General features: G+C 45.1%; 1 protein-coding gene across 3 annotated transcripts; it reads right to left on the bottom strand.

The window, feature by feature from the left end:
* Positions 1-136: 136 nt before the first annotated feature.
* On the bottom strand, positions 137-17091 carry acvr2aa (activin A receptor type 2Aa). Of its 3 annotated transcripts, XR_010667633.1 has the most exons (13): positions 16094-17091; positions 13435-13675; positions 12331-12446; positions 10849-11003; positions 9230-9253; positions 8005-8148; positions 7313-7456; positions 6986-7131; positions 6790-6904; positions 6187-6325; positions 3713-3843; positions 1263-3451; positions 137-1106 (listed from the first exon to the last, which is right to left on the bottom strand). XR_010667633.1 is itself a non-coding variant. In XM_065962295.1 (12 exons), exons 1-12 carry the CDS (start codon positions 16146-16148, stop codon positions 3257-3259), a joined length of 1605 nt encoding a protein of 534 aa, XP_065818367.1. In that variant the 5' UTR covers positions 16149-17091; the 3' UTR covers positions 137-3256. The 3 variants fall into 3 exon arrangements, 1 of the variants encoding a protein (XP_065818367.1); XR_010667634.1 differs by lacking the exon at positions 9230-9253 and having other exon boundaries at positions 16094-17090; XM_065962295.1 differs by having other exon boundaries at positions 137-3451.
* Positions 17092-20506: the final 3415 nt, after the last annotated feature.

The following is a 20506-nucleotide window of genomic DNA, read 5'->3' as shown; positions in this document are numbered from 1 at the left end:
ACAATATTCATAAAACCATCTGCTGGACGACGCCTGACAAATCTGGAGTCTGCTGACGATGAAAATATTTAACGATTTACAATGAGTCATGATGATCTATGATGAGTCATGAACATGAAGGAAACCCGAGAAGAAGAGCAGTCACTGAGTCACTTTATTTATTCTGTACAATATTCAACATCACCTCCAACAGAAGCCCTCAAACTGTGAATAAAACCACAGACAGTGAACGCACTGCGACAATGCTCAAAAAATATTTACTTTCAATAAATTAAAACATTTCAAAACAATTTAATAAGAAATCTAGAACATAAGAGTGAGCCGAGTCCTTTAAACATCTGTGAACACCAAAACCTCTGCTGCAGTGATTCATTCTGTCATAACAATAATAAAACTCATTTATTATATTTGAATCCGCTTAATTTAAAAAAACACACATTGGAAGCTGACACACTTCCTCTTGTGTCCCTGATCGGGAATGATGATGTCATAATGATGTCATAATGAAAAAAAACAGCACCAGCAGGGACGTGCCACATATCTCAAACACACACACAATCCACAGGAAGTCAGTGTTGTTTGTTTTTCAACAAAAGACTGAACTCAGAAAGTTTTTTAAACATATAAATGATTTTCTTATTTTTCAGAAAAACAAACTTGTGCTGAAATCTGAACGATCATATTTACAAGCTGCCCCTGAACACAGCACACACACAAACATGAAATAAACAGCTTCTTCTGTGAGAAAAACACACACACTGACGGCGCTGTGATTTCCTGCAAGTCCCTGAACACCTCTCGATAGGAAGTTTAAATTAATACATTTCAGTTTGAGTCGTCTCCTACATTAATCCATCAGAGAAGTTTCATTAATAGTTTTATTAAACTCTAAAGTTTGTTGATAAACTTTTTTAATAATTAAGCGTCTTTTATATAAAATCTGAGCAATATTTTATCATTATTATTTTATTTAAATATATTTTTTATTTTAAATTTAACTTTAAATATTCAGTGATCAGCTCGCCGTCTCACAACACGTTAGGAAACAGAAAAACTCTTCAACACACCTGTCACTCAAACCTGTCACTCACACCTGTCACTCACACCTGTCTAACACACCCGTCACTCACACCTGTCACTCACACCTGTCTAACACACCCGTCACTCACACCTGTCACTCACACCTGTCTAACACACCCGTCACTCAAACCTGTCACTCACACCTGTCTAACACACCCGTCACTCACACCCGTCACTCACACCTGTCTAACACACTTGTCTAACACATCTGTCCAACACACCTGTCATTCTCACCTGTTCGATGAACTCTAAGACGCATTTCTCTATAAAAACACAATGTTTTTCCCTGATCAGTCCACGCAGCAGCTGATTGGCTGATTGGCTTTAATGATTGTGTCATGATTAAAACCACGACTGATCGTCTTTAATTTAAATAAATTAAAACACCAGATTTTTAGATCATTCGTAGAGCGTTTTGGTGTGTTCAAGATAAAGCAGATTTTGAGAAGTTTCCTTAAAATCTGGTGTATAACCCCCAATTCACACATACTCCGAGCACGCCGCGGTCCGTCAGCGCCACGCACTACGCCGTACTTAGCTGCCACTCTAGTCAATCATTATGTTCACACAGCGTGCTGCGGTCCGTCTCCGGCGTGAGCCACCAACAGCACTACGTCTCTGCTCCGTTTCAAATACACAGCGAGTCTATTTTCGCCGGAGTATGCTGCAGGCTGGACAGAATATGACAGCCCGGACAGGAAGTCAGACAAGGAAATGCACAGAGCATCCGGTCAATTTCAAAATAAAACACAATATACGGACTCGCGATCGTATTTTCCATCACTTTATCAACATTACGTCAAAACAGGCACCGAATGAACAACAATGCATCCTCAGAAAGACAAAGCAACATGTTGTTTGCATGTTTTTCTCTTAATTTCCGCGGGATCTTGTAGTTCTCCTGTGATGTGTCACGGGTGCGCTCCGCTGCGCTGACGCCCCTGAATTGGATCCAGTGTGAATGAGCGTGAGCCTTCCGACGGAGCAAAACCGAGGCACTGACAGACCGCAGCGCGCACAGAGTATGTGTGAATTGGGGGTAAGAGGACCTGCATCCTATAAACCAGTGGGACCAGCTATAGCATTTTACCATGCCGCGTCCATCACCATCTGAACGCCACCTGACAGGATTGAATATACGCCCCATTCAGTGGGTATTATATGTGGCTGCTTCGCTGCTCAAAGCATGCTGGGAAACATAACGACACAGACCATGCTGACAGAGTTTTCCATCTTTCCTCCGTCATGAGGTCATCATGGTGCGTTTATATCAGACAGTGGTATACTGGTCAGTACATAAAGCTTGTGGAGTCGCTCCTCAGTTAAAAACGAGTGAGCAGAGGAGGTGGGCAGGGCGACCCTCAGGCTGTCGGGCTGTACTTCACAACTGTCAACGTTAGCTTAAGCTGGTAGCTCGACTACTGTACAGGTAGCCTGCAGGATTACAAACTGCACCTGGTGGACACTGATGGTACTACAAGAGCTACACAGCTGCACACTAACTGACCGCTGATGAACACGAGATCATCACACAAGAAGAGACTTTAAACCTTTTGATCTCTGAGAGACCCCAAACACAGACTGAGTCTTAAATACCAGACTTTACGGTAACCTTGAATCTTTTAAACAGTCTTTGAAACTAAGCGAGCTTCAGATTTTATTTAAAGTTAATCAAATGTGTCACTGTGTGTTTTCTGGTGTTTTACGATAAAAAGATGAAAGTGGAAATGTTTCAATGATTTAAAAATATTTAGTGTTTGTGATGTTGATGAAGATCATCAAAGTAAAATAATCTGTTTCAATAAACAGCAGTGATTCAGACATTCAAGCTGTTTCTTATCGTCATCAAACTAAACACAGTCACCCTTTTATTCTGAAAACATTAAACTGTTTCCTGTCAAATTGTGTAGAAAAACTCTAAAAGGAAGTATTTTATTTTGTTATACAAAACAGGAACTGATGTCAGAGGATGGACGCCAGTGTAGCAGAGAGAGATAAAGGCAACATGCTGTCCTCCAGCTCACCTGGTGGGTCAACAGATCACCTGGTGGGTCACCTGGTGAGTCATCTGATCACCTGGTGGGTCACCTGACCAGCCCCCACCCTCTGTTTGTGTTCAAAGACGGAAAGCTCACTGTGGGAGTCCATACTCCGTCCTGATTGGTCCTCTGCTTTGTCATAAACTCGACTCTTTAGGTGGGTAGTCCACATTGGTTACCATGGTAACAACTGTGACGATCTCCTCAGGCGCCGTGATGCTACTTTGCCGCTGCATCTGAACGATGCGCTCCTCCACACAGCCGGCAGACAGCCGAGCCTCGGCCTCGTGATCCCAGCACTCCTCGATGGTCTCACAAAGGACCACCAGACCCTGCAGGGGGTGCCAAACAGAGCTGCAGTTAATCTACCAGCACCCAGGGGGAGCTCCAATACTGAACTATACCACACACATGTTCTTGTTTAAGCATGCGGGGACGGTAAAAATGTACATGCTGTGTGAGGACCGGCCTTTTTGCTGTTATAATTGCTGCTCTTCAGTACTAGGGGCAGCTCTGACCCTAGATTCATGGGTGAACAGTCTGGTATGGCTTGAGTGTGAGCAGTGTATTGTGGGTAATGTAGTGTGACTCACAGAGTGTTTCTGCCAGCACTCTCTCAGTGTGGGCCTCAGCTTCTTATGGACGACCACTTCCTGCATGTCCTCCAGAGACGGATGCTGACCCACCTCTTCCTCAAACGGCAGCATGTACTCGTCCACAGGACCTGTGGGGGGGGAGGGGGTTTGAGAACTGTGTGAGACAAAAATATGACCTTTGTATATTTAAATTCTGACAAAAAGACGGATTTGTAGGGAGGTCAGAACTCAGAGTCCAGGGGCCTCATTTATCAACAGTGCGTAGAAAGTGTTCTACATTCTTGCGGTTTAAATTTAGAATGTGCTGAAGTACAAAAAAAATCTGTATTTATCAAACATGCGGACGGCGATCGTACGCACGTCGGGAGGTAATCAGTGTTGATGAATCCCACATGTTCTTAAGCAGCAGGCTCGAGCATGTTGGAGACATTTGCATTCTGAAAACCCAATTAACCATATATGGTAACAACACACCTCTTTAAAAACCACCAGAATATATTTACCTCGCCGGAATAAAGACAACGGCCCTCACGCATCAATCTGGTGTAGAAACCATCGTACGACAGGATCCACATGGGACCTATGAAACATGTGTCTCTGGCTGATCACAGCGTTCTCATGACCGGATGGTGAGTGTGGCGGCTAGAAACGATCATCATTTAAATACCACGGCCCTTTATATTCACAGTTCAGCTGTCCTCGCCCCCAGAGTTGACGGCATGGAGATATGGCTTCTTTCATTGGTTCAGCCTCGATATCAGGCCCAAGTGGTACAGGCGAGCCTGCATCTGTGTCGGATAACTTCAGCTGCACTAACGGGCTCCGTGCTTGCCATTAAGGAGACTTTAAAAAAGAAGAGAAACCTGAAACGTCCTGGTTTGACCAAGGTGTTTGACCAGACGCTGTGTAATGTGTATTTCTCACCTGAATGGAATACTTTTCAAACATAAGAATTTAACACTTACATATAAGAAGGTCCTGACTCCGTCTTACAGCCCCCAGATTTCTTTATTCGTTATTATGTCCCATGTAGTCTGTCCTGAGAGCGTCTGCTGTACGTGACTACGCATGTGGCACATCAGCTTATTATTGATGATTTAAATCTCCGGACATACCGATTAGTTATGATAATGTTGATGTTCTGTATTCTTAAATATTTCATATTTCAGAGGCTAAAAGTTGTATTTAGTATCTCTGGAGGTTTTTCTGTCCTTTTAAAGAAACTGTTTTTAGTTTTTCTGTTTTAATTTGTCTCAGTATTTTCTGCAGTGATATACCTGTGCGCATGAATGTTTAACATGTATTTACTGAAAGCAGCCTCTCTAATCTTTAAAGAGCCCATATTATGCCCTTTTTGGGGTTCGTATATTTAATCTATGTACCTACTTTTGTACGTTCACAATAGCTAAAGTCCGAAAAAAGTATCTGTTTTCATGAACTGCTCCTCCTTGCTCCCTCTCCGCTCTGAGTCCGTCAGCTACGCTCTGCTGAGCCCCCACTGTTAGACCCCACGTGGGCCAAGTCTGCTCTGATTGGTCTGCAGATCCGCTCTGTTGTTATTGGTCAGTTGCTCAGCATGGTTCTCGGAAATGTCCCGCCTCTTTTACCATATTGGGAATGCAGCCACTGGCTCCGTCCGAGGGGAGCATAAACATTAGCACCTTAACACTACTGTGCTACCGCAGGCTACGGCATATCGTGGGCGTGCTACAGAAGTTAACGGGCGTGCAACATGAGCTGCTGGGCTTGCCACAACGAGCCAATGGGCTTAGATCAGTGATCACTGACAATGATCAGTGATCACTGACAATGATCAGTGATCACTGACAATGACGTGATCACTGACAATGACGTCGGACTGACAAATTTTTATCGAGGGGGGCTGGAACCGAGCGTTACATGCGGCTAATGCTACAGCTAACAGGAGGAGGTAGGAGAAGCCGCGTTTCCGCGGACTTTGAATCTTTGCACATAGATGTGCCTAAACATGCACAGGAGACTTGGAAAACACACTAAAGGGCATATAAAACCAGAAAAGGCATAATATGGGACCTTTAAGGTTTTGAGACCAGTTAGACAACGCTTCTGTTTCAAACCAGACAAAAGCACCCGAACATGAAAGCGTGGTCGGCGATTTAAGCGTTGTCAGATCTGTAAGCTGTAAGCTGTAAGCGTGGTCAGAGCTGTAATCGTGGTCAGATCTGCACGCATGGTCGGAGCTGTAAGCGTGGTCGGAGCTGGGCTTATATTTACTCGCATTCCTAGATGAAAGTGCAAGGTGTTAAATTCCACTCTGTGCATAATGAGTGCATAAGAACATTCCCACGCAAAGAGCTGCGCTTAAATGAGGCCCCAAGACGGGTCTCAGATTTAATCGAGAGCTTCATTCAACTCCATGGACACCTAAAGTGAGGGAGGGGTCTGTGGTGTGAGGGGGCTTTATGAGAGGGAGGGGCTTGTGAGTAACTCACCGTCAGCAGCCTTGCAGCGGGAGGCGAGCTCCCACAGCACGAGGCCCAGAGCGTACATGTCGATCCTTAGGAAGGAGTCCCTCTGGAAGTTGATGGCCCCCTCCAGAACCTCAGGGGCCATGTACCTCCTGGTCCCCACCTGACACACACAAGGACACACAGGTGTTGTCAGAGTATGGACAGGTGTGTCTCTGCCTCAGCGAGCTCAGGTTTATTATCACAAAAGTGTGTAAGCAGGTGATGTTCATGGTGTGAAAGGACACACCGACAGAGAAAACAGGGAAACAGCTGTTTTACACCTCTGGACCTCTGAAAGAACAAAGTCTGTAGTGTGGAGTTTCTGTGTGTGTGTGTAATGTAAAGTTTCAGTCTCAGATCGAGTGGTTTACAGTTCACCCTGAAAAGACTGTCCTCTGTCCTCTTTGAGGTCCTCTGTGCGCCCTGTAAGGGACCTAGAGACTCAGGTTGGAAACTACCAGGAGTGGAATGAATGATCAAGTCAGAGCTGCACTTCATCCACCAGCAACCAGGGGGAGTTCTGATCATGAACTGTTCCATCATCACCTGGAGCTTGTCCAGGTGTGCTCTCTCAGGCTGACTCACCTGTCCGTGTGTGTCTCCTGCAGATTTCCCCGCCTCAAAGCAGAGAGCGAGGCCGAAGTCTGCGATGCAGGCGGTCAGATCAGACTTCAGTAGAACGTTCTTACTCTTAAAGTCCCTGGAAAAAAAAAAAAATACTTCCCTTCAGACACAGAGGATCCGAACAAGTACACCTGTGTGTGTGTGTGCGTGTCTGTACCTGTGTGCAATGGCAGGTTTGTGTCCGTCCTTGTGTCCAGGTATGTCTTCGTGCAGGTATGCGAGACCTCGAGACATCGACTGAGCGATGAGACAAAGCTCAGACCAGGAGAGCACGTTGGCCTTCAGGTAGTCTGTGAGAGAGCCCTGAACACACGCGCACAGTGATATAATTATATATTTTTTTGTTTGAATAATGCAATTATTTCAGTATTATCAAACTGTTCAATAATTGCAGCATCCTTTATAACTCTTTGAGTTTGTGGGGATTTAAACATATATTTATATATTATTGTCAGTTCCTTTGATGTCCAGCAGGGGGCCCTACCTTCTCATGGTAGGCGGTGACGAGCCACAGCTCCATGTCCAGGTGATTTCCTCGCTTCTCGGCTCCGATAAACTGCAGCAGGTTCTCGTGTCGCATCCCGTTCACATTAAGCATGTCATACTCGTTCTGCCACGACTGCTTATCCTGAACACACACACACACACACACACACACACATACATACACACATTAATATTTTAGAAAACAAATAGACCAGATGAGATGAAAAACTATTTATCCAAAACTGAAATACATTTACAAAAGAAATGTGTTATGTGGTTTCTACTATTCTTTGGGGACTGGTAAAAGTTGTGTCTCAGCCCTTGTTAGTGTTTGGCATTTGTTTTCTAAAATGTTAAAGTTTTGTCATTTTGTTTCAGGAAATGTAAATTTGTCTCAGGCTTTAGAAAAGTGCTTCAAAATTGTGGTTTGATCTTCCCAGCTAGCGTAGTGTGCATGCGTCTCATCACCTGTACATAATCTCACCTGTGAAAATTCTAACCCTTAGGATCACCTGTGAATAGTCTGACCTTTGAATTGTCTCAACTGTACATAGTCTCACCTGTGAATCGTCTCACCTGTGAATAATCTCACCTGTGAATAGTCTCACCTGTGTATGGTCATTAGAAACATTGAGGTCATGACAGCTGATGTGTGAGGGCTGTGGTGCGTTCAGGGCAGCTCAGACAAACCTGGATGGAAAAGATTTTTACGGCAACATATTCAGTGAGCAGCTGAGCCTTCCAGACGCAGCCGAAGCGCCCCCTGGCTTTGATCTCCAGTAACTGCAGCGGCTTCTGTCCCAGTATGGGGGAGGGGGGGAGGGGGCCAGGGTCCTGCAGGAGAGAACACAGAGGGAGGGACACCCCCCAACAGGGCCTGAGCTTCAGAGAGTTTATGATAAAAAATGTGTTTGTCATGTATTTAAAATGTCTGGTGAGAGACGCTCATTTTGTCATCTCAAACAGTGACACCTGCTGTTGAGCACAGGTAAACACAGCCCATGTAAACACACACAGGTAAACACAGCACAGGGCAGATAAACACAGGACAGGTAAACACAGCACAGGTAAACACACACAGCACAGGTATACACAGCACAGGACAGATAAACACAGGACAGGTAAACACAGCACAGGACAGGTAAACACAGCACAGGACAGGTAAACACAGCACAGGACAGGTAAACACAGCACAGGACAGGTAAACACAGGACAGGTAAACACAGCACAGGACAGGTAAACACAGCACAGGTATACACAGCACAGGACAGGTAAACACAGCACAGGACAGGTAAACACAGCACAGGACAGGTAAACACAGGACAGGTAAACACAGCACAGGACAGGTAAACACATCACAGGTATACACAGCACAGGTAAAAGCAGGAAGTCTGGCTCTTTTAAATGGGAGTTTGGTCCCATCACCGTAGCTAATATGAATCCTCGCTGAGTTACCATGGTAACTTGCGCTGGGAAACCAGTCTGCTCCGGACCAGGCTAACTGTGGAGCTTAGTTTAACCGTGTGTCAAAGAATGTCCAACATGTAGAAACGGACTATCAAAAGACCGTTCCATCAGGTGAGTTTCAGCGCTATTACTAGTTTCAGTCTGACTTTTTCAGGTGAGCTTTCTTTAGCTACGTTGATGGAATACCCCCCAGGATAGTGATAGCTGATAACGTTGAGACAGGATACTGAACAAAGTGTTTTTACAGGACATCATGATCAGTCAGATCATCCATTGATCCGTGCACATCAACATCAGCAGCATTCATGTAAACAACAACAACAAACAAACAAAAACAGTGCTGGAGAGAAGAAGCAGCAGGCTGGAGGACAACAAAGATGCAAACTCAAACCTGAAAGTGAGAAAAATAATAGAAAGCAGTGATGAAGGCACGGATTAATCTTCTTACCTCAACCATGATATGAAAGGCGTGCTGAGAGAGAGACAGAGTCAGGACGAGAGAAATACAGGTGGACTACCAAGAGTGGTCATCATGCCATACGGAGAACATCCACAGGTAATAATAACCAGTAGGGCTGCACCATATTGGTAAAAACTCATATTGCAATATTTTGTAAAGTTTACTGCTTCACTCTGTTCAGCTGAATTCTCCCTGACTCTCCCTGAAATGATGATTACAGACTCTCAGCTGGCTGCCTCTGTCTCTCTCTGCCTCCGGGAACGCTATTTGCGTTTGCAACCAGTTTTAATCATGTTGATATCCATTAATTATCGATATTGAGGTTCCATCATTTAAGTTTCCCTCCGCGACCAAATAATATTACGGGGATATTTTTTAACGTGCTGCGCCCCTCCAGCCTGAGAGAAAGAGACACAGAGGGAGCGTGCACATACATACAGGCTGAGCAGACGCGCAATGGCTCACAGTTTGTCCTCCCTCCTGCATTTTGCTTTTTGTAGGCTTGAGTAATCAGTTGCCAGAGATGTGAATCAATGAAAAGTAATGTTTAGAGACATTTCTAGAACAAGAACAATGCCTTTTATGAAGATGGTCCGCCTTGGAAAGAGAAAAAGGGCGATTTCTGCAGGAAGGAAAGCAAACTTTAAGCCACGGATTACTTCGACAGTAAACTGTATGACTGTTTCAAGTTTTATGGCAGCTCATGAAATCGTAAGGCGTTGGAAGGAGGACGTGTAATAAAGAATAAAATGGGCTATCAGAAGATCGAAACTTAGACCTCAAAACTGAGAGCCAGTTCTGACTGAAGACAAAGTTGAACGAACAGATCTGGAGGCCGCTGCCTTTAACCCCGAAAGTGTTAAATATAGCCCCTTATGTGATGTTAACTATAAGCAAACTGTCGGATTGTCAAAATCCCTGCTCCTCTCCGCTCATATCACCGCTCCCTCTCTCTCTCTCAGTCGCTCGACCACTCACGCTGCACGTCGCTCTGCCCGACCCTGATAACAGCAGGTGAGATGACAGAGCGCTGAGAAGGTGTTCTTAATATGCCAGTTGTTGCATAATGTGGTAAAATATATAAATGTATGCTCATTTAGATATTTAGATTTAGATGGGCTTAGACAGGTATTTGATATTTGGGCTACAGGTGAAATAACAGTGAGTAGTACACCGGTTTCAGGAATATCACCCTCACAGGTAAGAAGGGTTCACACACCTGTGTCCTCATCATGATTCACCCTCACAGGTACGAAGGGTTCACACACCTGTGTCCTCATGATTCACATTCACAGGTAAGAAGGGTTCACACACCTGTGTCCTCATCATGATTCACCCTCACAGGTACAAAGGGTTCACACACCTGTGTCCTCATCATGATTCACCCTCACAGGTACAAAGGGTTCACACACCTGTGTCCTCATGATTCACATTCACAGGTAAGAAAGGTTCACACACACGTCTTCATCATTATTCACCCTCACATGTAAGAAGGGTTCACACACACGTCTTCATCATTATTCACCCTCACAGGTGCGCAACATGTTCCATAACATGTAAGTGTAAAGCTGTGTGTGTGTGTGTGTGTGTCTGTGTTTGAGTCTCACCTGTGTCGGCACCAGGACAGGTGGGTAGGCCAGTTTGTGATGTCGGTACATCCAGAAGGAGAAGAGGATGATGGCGATGAGGGCCATGATGGGAAGCAGTGAGTACATCAGAGCGGTCAGCACCGGAGTCTTCGGTTGCACTGGTTTGTTTGTTGCTATAGCAACAATAAAAAAAAAAAAAAGTACATTCAGCAACAGAAACGTCACACGTCATGACATGAGAATGAAGTAAACGTTTAACGGCTGTTTTTATATTTGATGAAATTCATGTTCAGACATAAGTTATGATGAATCATTAAGGAGAGATTTTCCCATCAGAGAGTTGTTCCACCTGGAGCCGCTGTTATTGGCCCTTTAAGAAGGAGGCCTTCTGGGTAATGTATGCGTGTGATGTAGTGAGTCAGGGGTGTTGTGTACACACTCAGAGGAGCTCATGTTTTCAGGTGTTGATCAGATGAATTCAGGTAAACAGGTGAACAGGTGTTCATGTAAACAGGTGTTCATGTAAACAGGTGTTCATGGAAACAGGTGTTCATGGAAACAGGTGAACATGGAAACAGGTGAACATGGAAACAGGTGAACATGTAAACAGGTGTTCACGTAAACAGGTGAACATGTAAACAGGTGAACATGTAAACAGGTGAGCGTGTAAACAGGTGTTCATGTAAACGTGATCATGTAAACAGGTGATCATGTTAACAGGTGAACATGTCAACAGGTGTTCATGTAAACAGGTGTTCATGTAAACGTGATCATGTTAACAGGTGAACATGTAAACAGGTGTTCATGTAAACAGGTGTTCATGTAAACGTGATCATGTTAACAGGTGATCATGTTAACAGGTGAACAGGTGATCATGTGGACTTCCTCCCTTAATCTTTGTTTGGACAAATGTAATAACTAATGGAGGAAATGGACAACTCATTTCAATATGATGAACCCTCATCACAATGTTTGATTTCTAAAAATGCACATGTATCTTGGAGTACAACAGCCCCCTCTAGTGTGCATCAGAGGTCCCGATGGATGGATTTGGGTTCTGTTCTGGTTTGATGTGCACTCTTCGCACTTAGATGTACAGTACCGCCTAAACACTGATAAAGGAACTGTACGGATATACAGGAGGAACTATCTTTGGATATATGAGGACGCAGATTGACCTTACGAAAGAATGTACTAGAGGAACGGGTACAGACTGGAATGAACTAACTCCTAAACCTGACTCCTTCTGTTTGGATGTAATAATGCAAAAATGTGCCTGTTTTGTTTTTATTTGTCTTGTTTTTAGTATAAATTACTGTACCGTTTTTGTTTCTCAGGGGTAAGTCTGTGTTTTTTTTCCTTTTCTTTGTGCTGTATAACACGTACAAATTCAATTAAAAAAAAGAACAGGTGATCATGTGAACAGTTGATCGTGTAAAGAGGTGAACAGGTGATCATGTAAACACGTGAACAGGTGATCGTGTTAACAGGTGATCTTACTTTGTATCTGCGGCAGGTTGCTGTCAGGACCGTAGAAAAACTTGTTGTTACACAAACTTCCTTCACAGCAGCAGAAGAAGACATCAGGAGAGTCCTTCCTCTCCACACACTCATCCCTGTCAGCAGGAGCAGAAGGAGCAGGAGAGAGGAGGAAGAGGACGAGCAGAAGGAGCAGGAGAGAGGAGGAGAGAAGAAAAGAGGAGGAGGAGGAGGGTAAAGAAGAGGAAGAGGAGAGAAGAAGAGAAGAGGAGAAGCAGGAGGAGGAAGAGAAAGAAGAGGAGGAGCAGGAGGAGGAAGAGAAAGAAGAGGAGGAGGAGGAGGAGGAGGGTAAAGAAGAGGAGATTAGATGAGGAGGAGGAGAAAGAAGAGGAGGGACAGAAGAGGAGGAGCAAGGGGAGGAGGAGACAGAGGGTAAAGAAGAGATGGGGGAGTAAGGGGAGGAGGAGGAAGGTCAGTTGTCTGTCACATCATGTACCATGTCCTCACAGTTACCTGTCCTAACAGATACCTGTCCTCACAGATACCTGTCCTCACAGATACCTGTCCTCACAGATACCTGTCCTCACAGTTACCTGTCCTCACAGTTACCTGTCCTCACAGATACCTGTCCTCACAGATACCTGTCCTCACAGATACCTGTCCTCACAGATACCTGTCCTCACAGATACCTGTCCTCACAGTTACCTGTCCTCACAGATACCTGTCCTCGTAGTTACCTGTCCTCACAGATACCTGTCCTCACAGTTACCTGTCCTAACAGATACCTGTCCTCGTAGTTACCTGTCCTCACAGATACCTGTCCTCACAGTTACCTGTCCTCACAGTTACCTGTCCTCACAGTTACCTGTCCTAACAGTTACCTGTCCCAACAGTTACCTGTCCTCAGTTACCTGTCCGCATAGTTACCTGTCCTAACAGATACCTGTCCTCACAGTTACCTGTACTTAGTTACCTGTCCCAACAGTTACCTGTCCTCACAGTTACCTGTCCGCGTAGTTACCTGTCCTAACAGATACCTGTCCTCACAGTTACCTGTCCTAACAGATACCTGTCCTCATAGTTACCTGTACTTAGTTACCTGTCCTATAATTTTGTGACGGTTACCTGTCGTAACAGTTGACGTCGTCCAGCCAGCAGCCTTGTTTGACTACCTGGATCACGCCTGACACATTCTTCCAGGTGGCAAAGCAGTGCAGTCTCTTGTCTTTCTCTCCTGAGCAGGTGACCACCTTGCTAAGGTTTCCCCGACTCTCCAAACCTGACGATGATGACAATGACGAGGAGGACGAAGGGCTGTAGTTATAATGGACACACTCCTGCGTGTCTGAGCGGCCCAGGATCGCACCTGAGGAGAAGTGAGAACTAGTTAATAACATGTTCATACAACTGAGGACTCGTTAGTAACACGTTCATACACCTGAGGACTCATTAGTAACACGTTCATACACCTGAGGACTTGTTAGTAACACGTTCATACACCTGAGGACTCGTTAATAACACGTTCATACACCTGAGGACTCGTTAATAACACGTTCATACACCTTTAATTTCACATTTGAAACGGAGCACTTTTCTCTGTGTTGTAAGACTTATGCAGACCACAAACAAAGGACTGGATGGGTTTATTTCACATTTTGTGGGTCAGTAGACACTCAGGTTACCCAAAGTTCAAAAAATCTGTACAAGTGGATTTTTCAGAATATATCCCCTTTAATATTAGGCTTGTATTTACATTAAATGTGTTTTTCCTTATAAATTAATTTAGTTTTTGCAACAAACTATTTTAATCTGCTCAATTTATCCACGCATGTGCACAGTCATAAACACGACGACTACGCCTCGCGTTTTGAAAAGTTCCACTTGGGGAACTTTATTTATAGGAGTCCAGCACATCAGCAGCAAGCAGCTGTAGCCTTAACAGATATTCTGTTATTATTATTTTTCTTTTTAACTAAGCCATGATAAGCTTCAGTTTTGATATGAGTAAGAAGGATGTACGGACGCACTCCACCCTGCGCTCTCATTTTTTCTCTCTTTTGCTCTCAAATTTATGAATAAATGAAAAATGTGTGTGTGTGTGTGTGTGTGTGTGTGTGTGTGTGTGTGTGTGTGTGTGTGTGTGTGTGTGTGTGTGTGTGTGTGTGTGTGTGTGTGTGTGTGTACGTGTGTGTGTGTACATTGTGTATGTGTATCTGTGTGTGTTAGGCTTGGGCGGTATTACAGTATACCACAGTATTTAGAAATCCCGGCGGTATGACTTTTAAAACCGGCGAAAATACAAACGCTACTTTTTCAACTCAACCCCCGTTACCGTGGCCACTACGACTGCAGAGCTGATAGCCCTGCTAGAAAGGTAACCGGCTAACATGAGAGTGGAGGAGGGAGACTTATTCATGAGGTCATCATCGTTCATTCACGGAATACAGTGGTATATTGTTCCCTAAATAAACCTTGTCGAGTGCTCGTTTGATTGAAAGAGTCATATGTTGAAGTTAAAGAGTGACCAGCGGAGTCAAGCCGGCCGGTCTGTGCCTCAGCTTCACAACTTTCCCTGCAGGCTGAGAGCTCAACTACCGTACTGTAGTTAGTAGGAGAGCAAACTACCGAAAGTGAAAACAGACGGAACTAAACGAGCGACACAGTTAACAGAAACTGCTCGTTGTTGACGTTACTGAACACAATAGAACTCGTCACACAGACAAGACAGTTTAAACAGTTTTTTCTCTCTGAGAGACCTTCAAAAACAAGGTGCGTCTAATACCGGTGGGGCTTATAGTCCAGATTTTACGGTAATTGAAACTCGCCTGCCGTTGTTGTGGTATGTGGACTGTAAAATCCTCTCATCTGTGTTTAAGTGAAGCATCCGAGTGAATCTTCAGCACAGCTGGAAACACAGTCACACCACAACACTCCTAACTAAAACAATGTAGATATGCTTGGTAGTAAACCTCAGTCTTCAGAGTGTGCAGTTTGGTGATGTTATTAGAAACAGAAGTTGTAGGTGTCCTTAATTGATGTAAATGCAAAATAGAAAATGACATTATGAGAACATGAGTAAAACCTAGGTCGCCAACAAGGGTATGAACTGTGAATGTGATCGCTTCAACAACCGAAGTCTTTATTTTATTAAAAAATAAAAATGTGTGTGTGTGTGTGTGTGTATGTACAGTGTGTATAGTGTGTGTACAGTGTGTGTGTGTGTGTGTTTGTACAGTGTATGTGTGTAAAGTGTGCATGTGTATACAGTGTGTGTGCGTGTGTGTGTGTTTGTACAGTGCATCTGTGTAAAGTGTGTGTCTGTACAGTGAGTGTGTGTGTTTACAGTGTGTTTTTACAGTGAGAGTGTGTGTAGTATGTTTCTGTACAGTGTGTGTTTGTGTGTGTGTACAGTGTGTGTTTGTACAGTGAGTGTGTGTGTACAGTGTGTGTTTGTGTGTGTGTACAGAGTGTGTTTGTACAGTGAGTGTGTGTGTACAGTGTGTGTTTGTGTGTGTGTACAGAGTGTGTTTGTACAGTGAGTGTGTGTGTACAGTGTGTGTGTATGTACAGAGTGTGTGTACAGTGTGTTTCTGTACAGTGTGTGTGTTTGTGTGTCTATACAGTGTGTGTGTGTGTGTACAGTGTGTTTGTACAGTGAGTGTGTGTACAGAGTGTTTCTGTACAGTGCGTGTTTGTGTGTCTGTACAGTGTGTGTGTGTGTGTACAGAGTGTGTACAGAGTGTGTACAGAGTGTGTACAGTGTGTATTGACCAGGTGCCCTCACCTGAGCAGAAGGACAGGAGGAGTAGGCTGAAGGCCGCTCTGACGGCTGAGCCCATGGCTGCTCACAGACGGAACTCTTTATTTCGGGCACACACTCGGTCTGTATAATCGTCCCTTTAAACGAACAGCTTCATGCAGAGGACACCAAGTCTCTGCACCATGTACCGGTCCAAACACCTGAAGAGGCCCGGTGTGCACGGTTTAACCTGAAGAAGAGCCGGGTGATGAGCGGAGTCCTTCCCGGGTGTGTGAGCTCCGGCCCGGGCACAGAGATGCAGCTGTCAGCGGGAGGAACCGGCTTCAAATCCCGGACTGTCACCAACAATTGAACACCGGGATTTTACCGGGACTGTCGATGTATCTAATGCGGGAGGATAGCCACCTTGTCAGGCATTAAACGGGACATTTCATCCATGAACACGGATTATGCTTCCGAGAGGGATTAAGCCGAGGCTCCACATTCTCACACAGCCTCCAGCTTCTCCTGCGGGCTAACACCTAGGGAGACTTTACCCCGGGTTATCACACCATGACCCGCTGTGTGACCCGGGTCAGAGCTCTCCACAGTCAGCCTGGATGTTCCCGAGCGAGGCTGAAGCTTCACTCCGCCGCCGGTCACCACAGCTCGGTCACCGAACAGCGAGCTGGTCCGGCTAGCCGTTAGCTTAGCTCCACAGCTAGCTGTCCTCCTGGTTTGATTGTTGCGGGTTTCCTGAGTGAAACCGCGGAGGAAAACCACAAACCGCGACTACCCACCGCACAGACTCCCCAAGTGCGGGGCTGCTTCGTCGAGTAATCTAACCCTGACTGAACACAAACAAACATCCGAGCTGCGTCGGTCCCCGCCCGGCCTCCTCTCCGTCCTCTTTCCCTTTTCCCTCTCTCTCCCTGCCGGAGCCAGCGGAACCAAGATGGCTGCCACACTCAGATTATGTTTGTTTTTTGTTTTTTTTCCTCCTTCTTCCAAAGACATCTGTCACCGCGCTGAGGATCATCTGAGTGACATCAACAGCGGCCAATAGCGAGCGTGGAAATGGATGCAACCTGGTTCTTCTACCAATCAGTTTCTGAGTTTTGACGTAGGACGCTGGAATGTCACGTAAGCCCCGCCCTCTGTCAGAGAGCGTAGCGGGCCGTCGGAGTGGCTGTCATTCAGCGAACACCGATTAACTCGTTAAAACAGAGCGAACATGGGATTTTAATGAGTTAAACTATTACAACATTAAAATCCGGAAGGCTGTGTGCTCTGTGGGGGGGATTTAATAATAACTTTCCTTTGTGTAAGAAATAAAGATTTTAATACCAAACATCAAACAAAAAGTGAAAACAATGAGATAAAAGGTCTAATATGTCGATTAATGAAGAGTCAGAAGATAGCTCGGTGCTAACTGCTAACTGTACTCAGGCTCATTCTAAGATAATTGTAGCACTTTAGCAAAACACAGACAACATGTCCGTCTGTCTGTCTCTATAGCGGGCAGATTATGGCGGGCGAATACTTTCTTAATTATTGTACATGTTCATGTCTATGCCGGTGTGTATGAAGCCTGTTCTGTGCACGGATAAGTGAATGCTTATAGGATGGGATAAAATAGTACTTTATTGGTCCCCAGAGGAGAAATCTGGGCGTTGCAGCAGCACAGACAAGTAAGGTCATAATGTGTTGTGTTTATGTAGTCCATTATCTAATAGCAATGCACATTCATTGACCAACGTACAAAACCATCCACTTCAACATTCACTTCTACATACACTGCACCATTTCGCTCTTTAGTATCACCCAATGGTGACGTTGCATTTGACCCGGCTCTTGACCATCCAATCAGGGCCATATGGGTCACCCTCACTAGATACATTTACCTTGCTAACTGTTGTTAGCTTGCACATGCTATCAACTTATTGAAGTTTAGTAAATGACAACAGCTGTGTGTGTGTGTGTGTGTGTGTGTGTGTGAGATCAGCTGCAGATCAGCAAACACACTGAACAGACGTTACAGTCTGTTTACCTGCTGCAGACGTTACAGTCTGTTTACCTGCTGCAGACGTTACAGTCTGTTTACCTACTGCAGACATTACAGTCTATTTATCTGCTGCAGACATTACAGCCTGTTTATCTGCTGCAGACGTTACAGCCTGTTTACCTGCAGAAGTTACAGCCTGTCTGTTTACCTGCTTCAGACACTACAGTCTGTTTACCTGCTGCAGACGTTACAGTCTGTTAAACTGCTGCAGACGTTACAGTCTGTTTACCTGCTGCAGACATTACAGCCTGTTTACCTGCTGCAGACACTACAGTCTGTTTACCTACTGCAGACATTACAGTCTGTTTACCTGCTGCAGACGTTACAGCCTGTTTACCTGCTGCAGACACTACAGTCTGTTTACCTGCAGAAGTTACAGCCTGTCTGTTTACCTGCTGCAGACACTACAGTCTGTTTACCTGCTGCAGACATTACAGTCTGTTTACCTGCTGCAGACACTACAGTCGGTTTACCTGCTGCAGACATTACAGCCTGTCTGTTTACCTGCTGCAGCGTCTGCACTACAGTCTGTTTCCCTGCTGCAGACGTTACAGTCTGTTTACCTGCTGCACCTGCTGCAGACTTTACAGCCTGTCTGTTTATCTGCTGTAGACACTACAGTCTGTTTACCTGATGCAGACATTACAGTCTGTTTACCTGCTGCAGACGTTACAGCCTTTCTGTTTACCTGCTGTAGACACTAAAGTCTGTTTACCTGCTTCAGACGTTACAGTCTGTTTACCTGCTGCAGACGTTACAGTCTGTTTACCTGCAGCAGATGTTACAGTCTGTTTACCTGCTGCAGACACTACAGTCGGTTTACCTGCTGCAGACAATACAGCCTGTCTGTTTACCTGCTGCAGCATCTGCACTACAGTCTGTTTCACTGCTGCAGACGTTACAGTCTGTTTACCTGCTGCACCTGCTGCAGACTTTACAGCCTGTCTGTTTATCTGCTGTAGGCACTACAGTCTGTTTCCCTGCTGTAGACACTACAGTCTGTTTACCTGCTTCAGACGTTACAGTCTGTTTACCTGCTGCAGACGTTACAGCCTGTCTGTTTACCTGCTGTAGACACCACAGTCTGTTTACCTGCTGTAGACACCACAGTCTGTTTACCTGCTTCAGACGTTACAGTCTGTTTACCTGCTGCAGACGTTACAGTCTGTTTACCTGCTGCAGACGTTACAGTCTGTTTACCTGCTGCAGACGTTACAGTCTGTTTACCTGCTGCAGACTTTACAGCCTGTCTGTTTACCTGCTGTAGACACTACAGTCTGTTTACCTGCTGCAGACATTACAGTCTGTTTACCTGCTGTAGACGTTACAGTCTGTCTGTTTACCTGCTGCAGACGTTACAGTCTGTTTACCTGCTGCAGACGTTACAGTCTGTCTGTTTACCTGCTGCAGACACTACAGTCTGTTTACCTGCTGCAGATGTTACAGTCTGTTTACCTGCTGCAGACATTACAGTCTGTTTACCTGCTGTAGACACTACAGTCTGTTTACCTGCTTCAGACGTTACAGTCTGTTTACCTGCTACAGACGTTACAGTCTGTTTACCTGCTGCAGATGTTACAGTCTGTTTACCTGCTGCAGAGGGTTACAGTCTGTTTACCTGCTGCAGACATTACAGCCTGTTTACCTGCTGCAGACACTACAGTCTGTTTACCTGCAGAAGTTACAGCCTGTCTGTTTACCTGCTGCAGACACTACAGTCTGTTAAACTGCTGCAGACATTACAGTCTGTTTACCTGCTGCAGACACTACAGTCGGTTTACCTGCTGCAGACATTACAGCCTGTCTGTTTACCTGCTGCAGCGTCTGCACTACAGTCTGTTTCCCTGCTGCAGACGTTACAGTCTGTTTACCTGCTGCACCTGCTGCAGACTTTACAGCCTGTCTGTTTATCTGCTGTAGACACTACAGTCTGTTTACCTGATGCAGACATTACAGTTTGTTTACCTGCTGCAGACGTTACAGCCTTTCTGTTTACCTGCTGTAGACACTAAAGTCTGTTTACCTGCTTCAGACGTTACAGTCTGTTTACCTGCTGCAGACATTACAGTCTGTTTACCTGCTGCAGACACTACAGTCGGTTTACCTGCTGCAGACAATACAGCCTGTCTGTTTACCTGCTGCAGCATCTGCACTACAGTCTGTTTCACTGCTGCAGACGTTACAGTCTGTTTACCTGCTGCAGACACTACAGTCTGTTTACCTGCAGCAGATGTTACAGTCTGTTTACCTGCTGCAGACACTACAGTCGGTTTACCTGCTGCAGACAATACAGCCTGTCTGTTTACCTGCTGCAGCATCTGCACTACAGTCTGTTTCACTGCTGCAGACGTTACAGTCTGTTTACCTGCTGCACCTGCTGCAGACTTTACAGC

The sequence above is a fragment of the Labrus bergylta genome, chromosome 13, assembly GCF_963930695.1.
Source record: "Labrus bergylta chromosome 13, fLabBer1.1, whole genome shotgun sequence".
In the NCBI taxonomy this organism is placed as follows: domain Eukaryota; kingdom Metazoa; phylum Chordata; class Actinopteri; order Labriformes; family Labridae; genus Labrus; species Labrus bergylta.
Note: the sequence above shows the minus strand (reverse complement) of the source record. Positions and strands in the feature narration are given on the sequence as shown.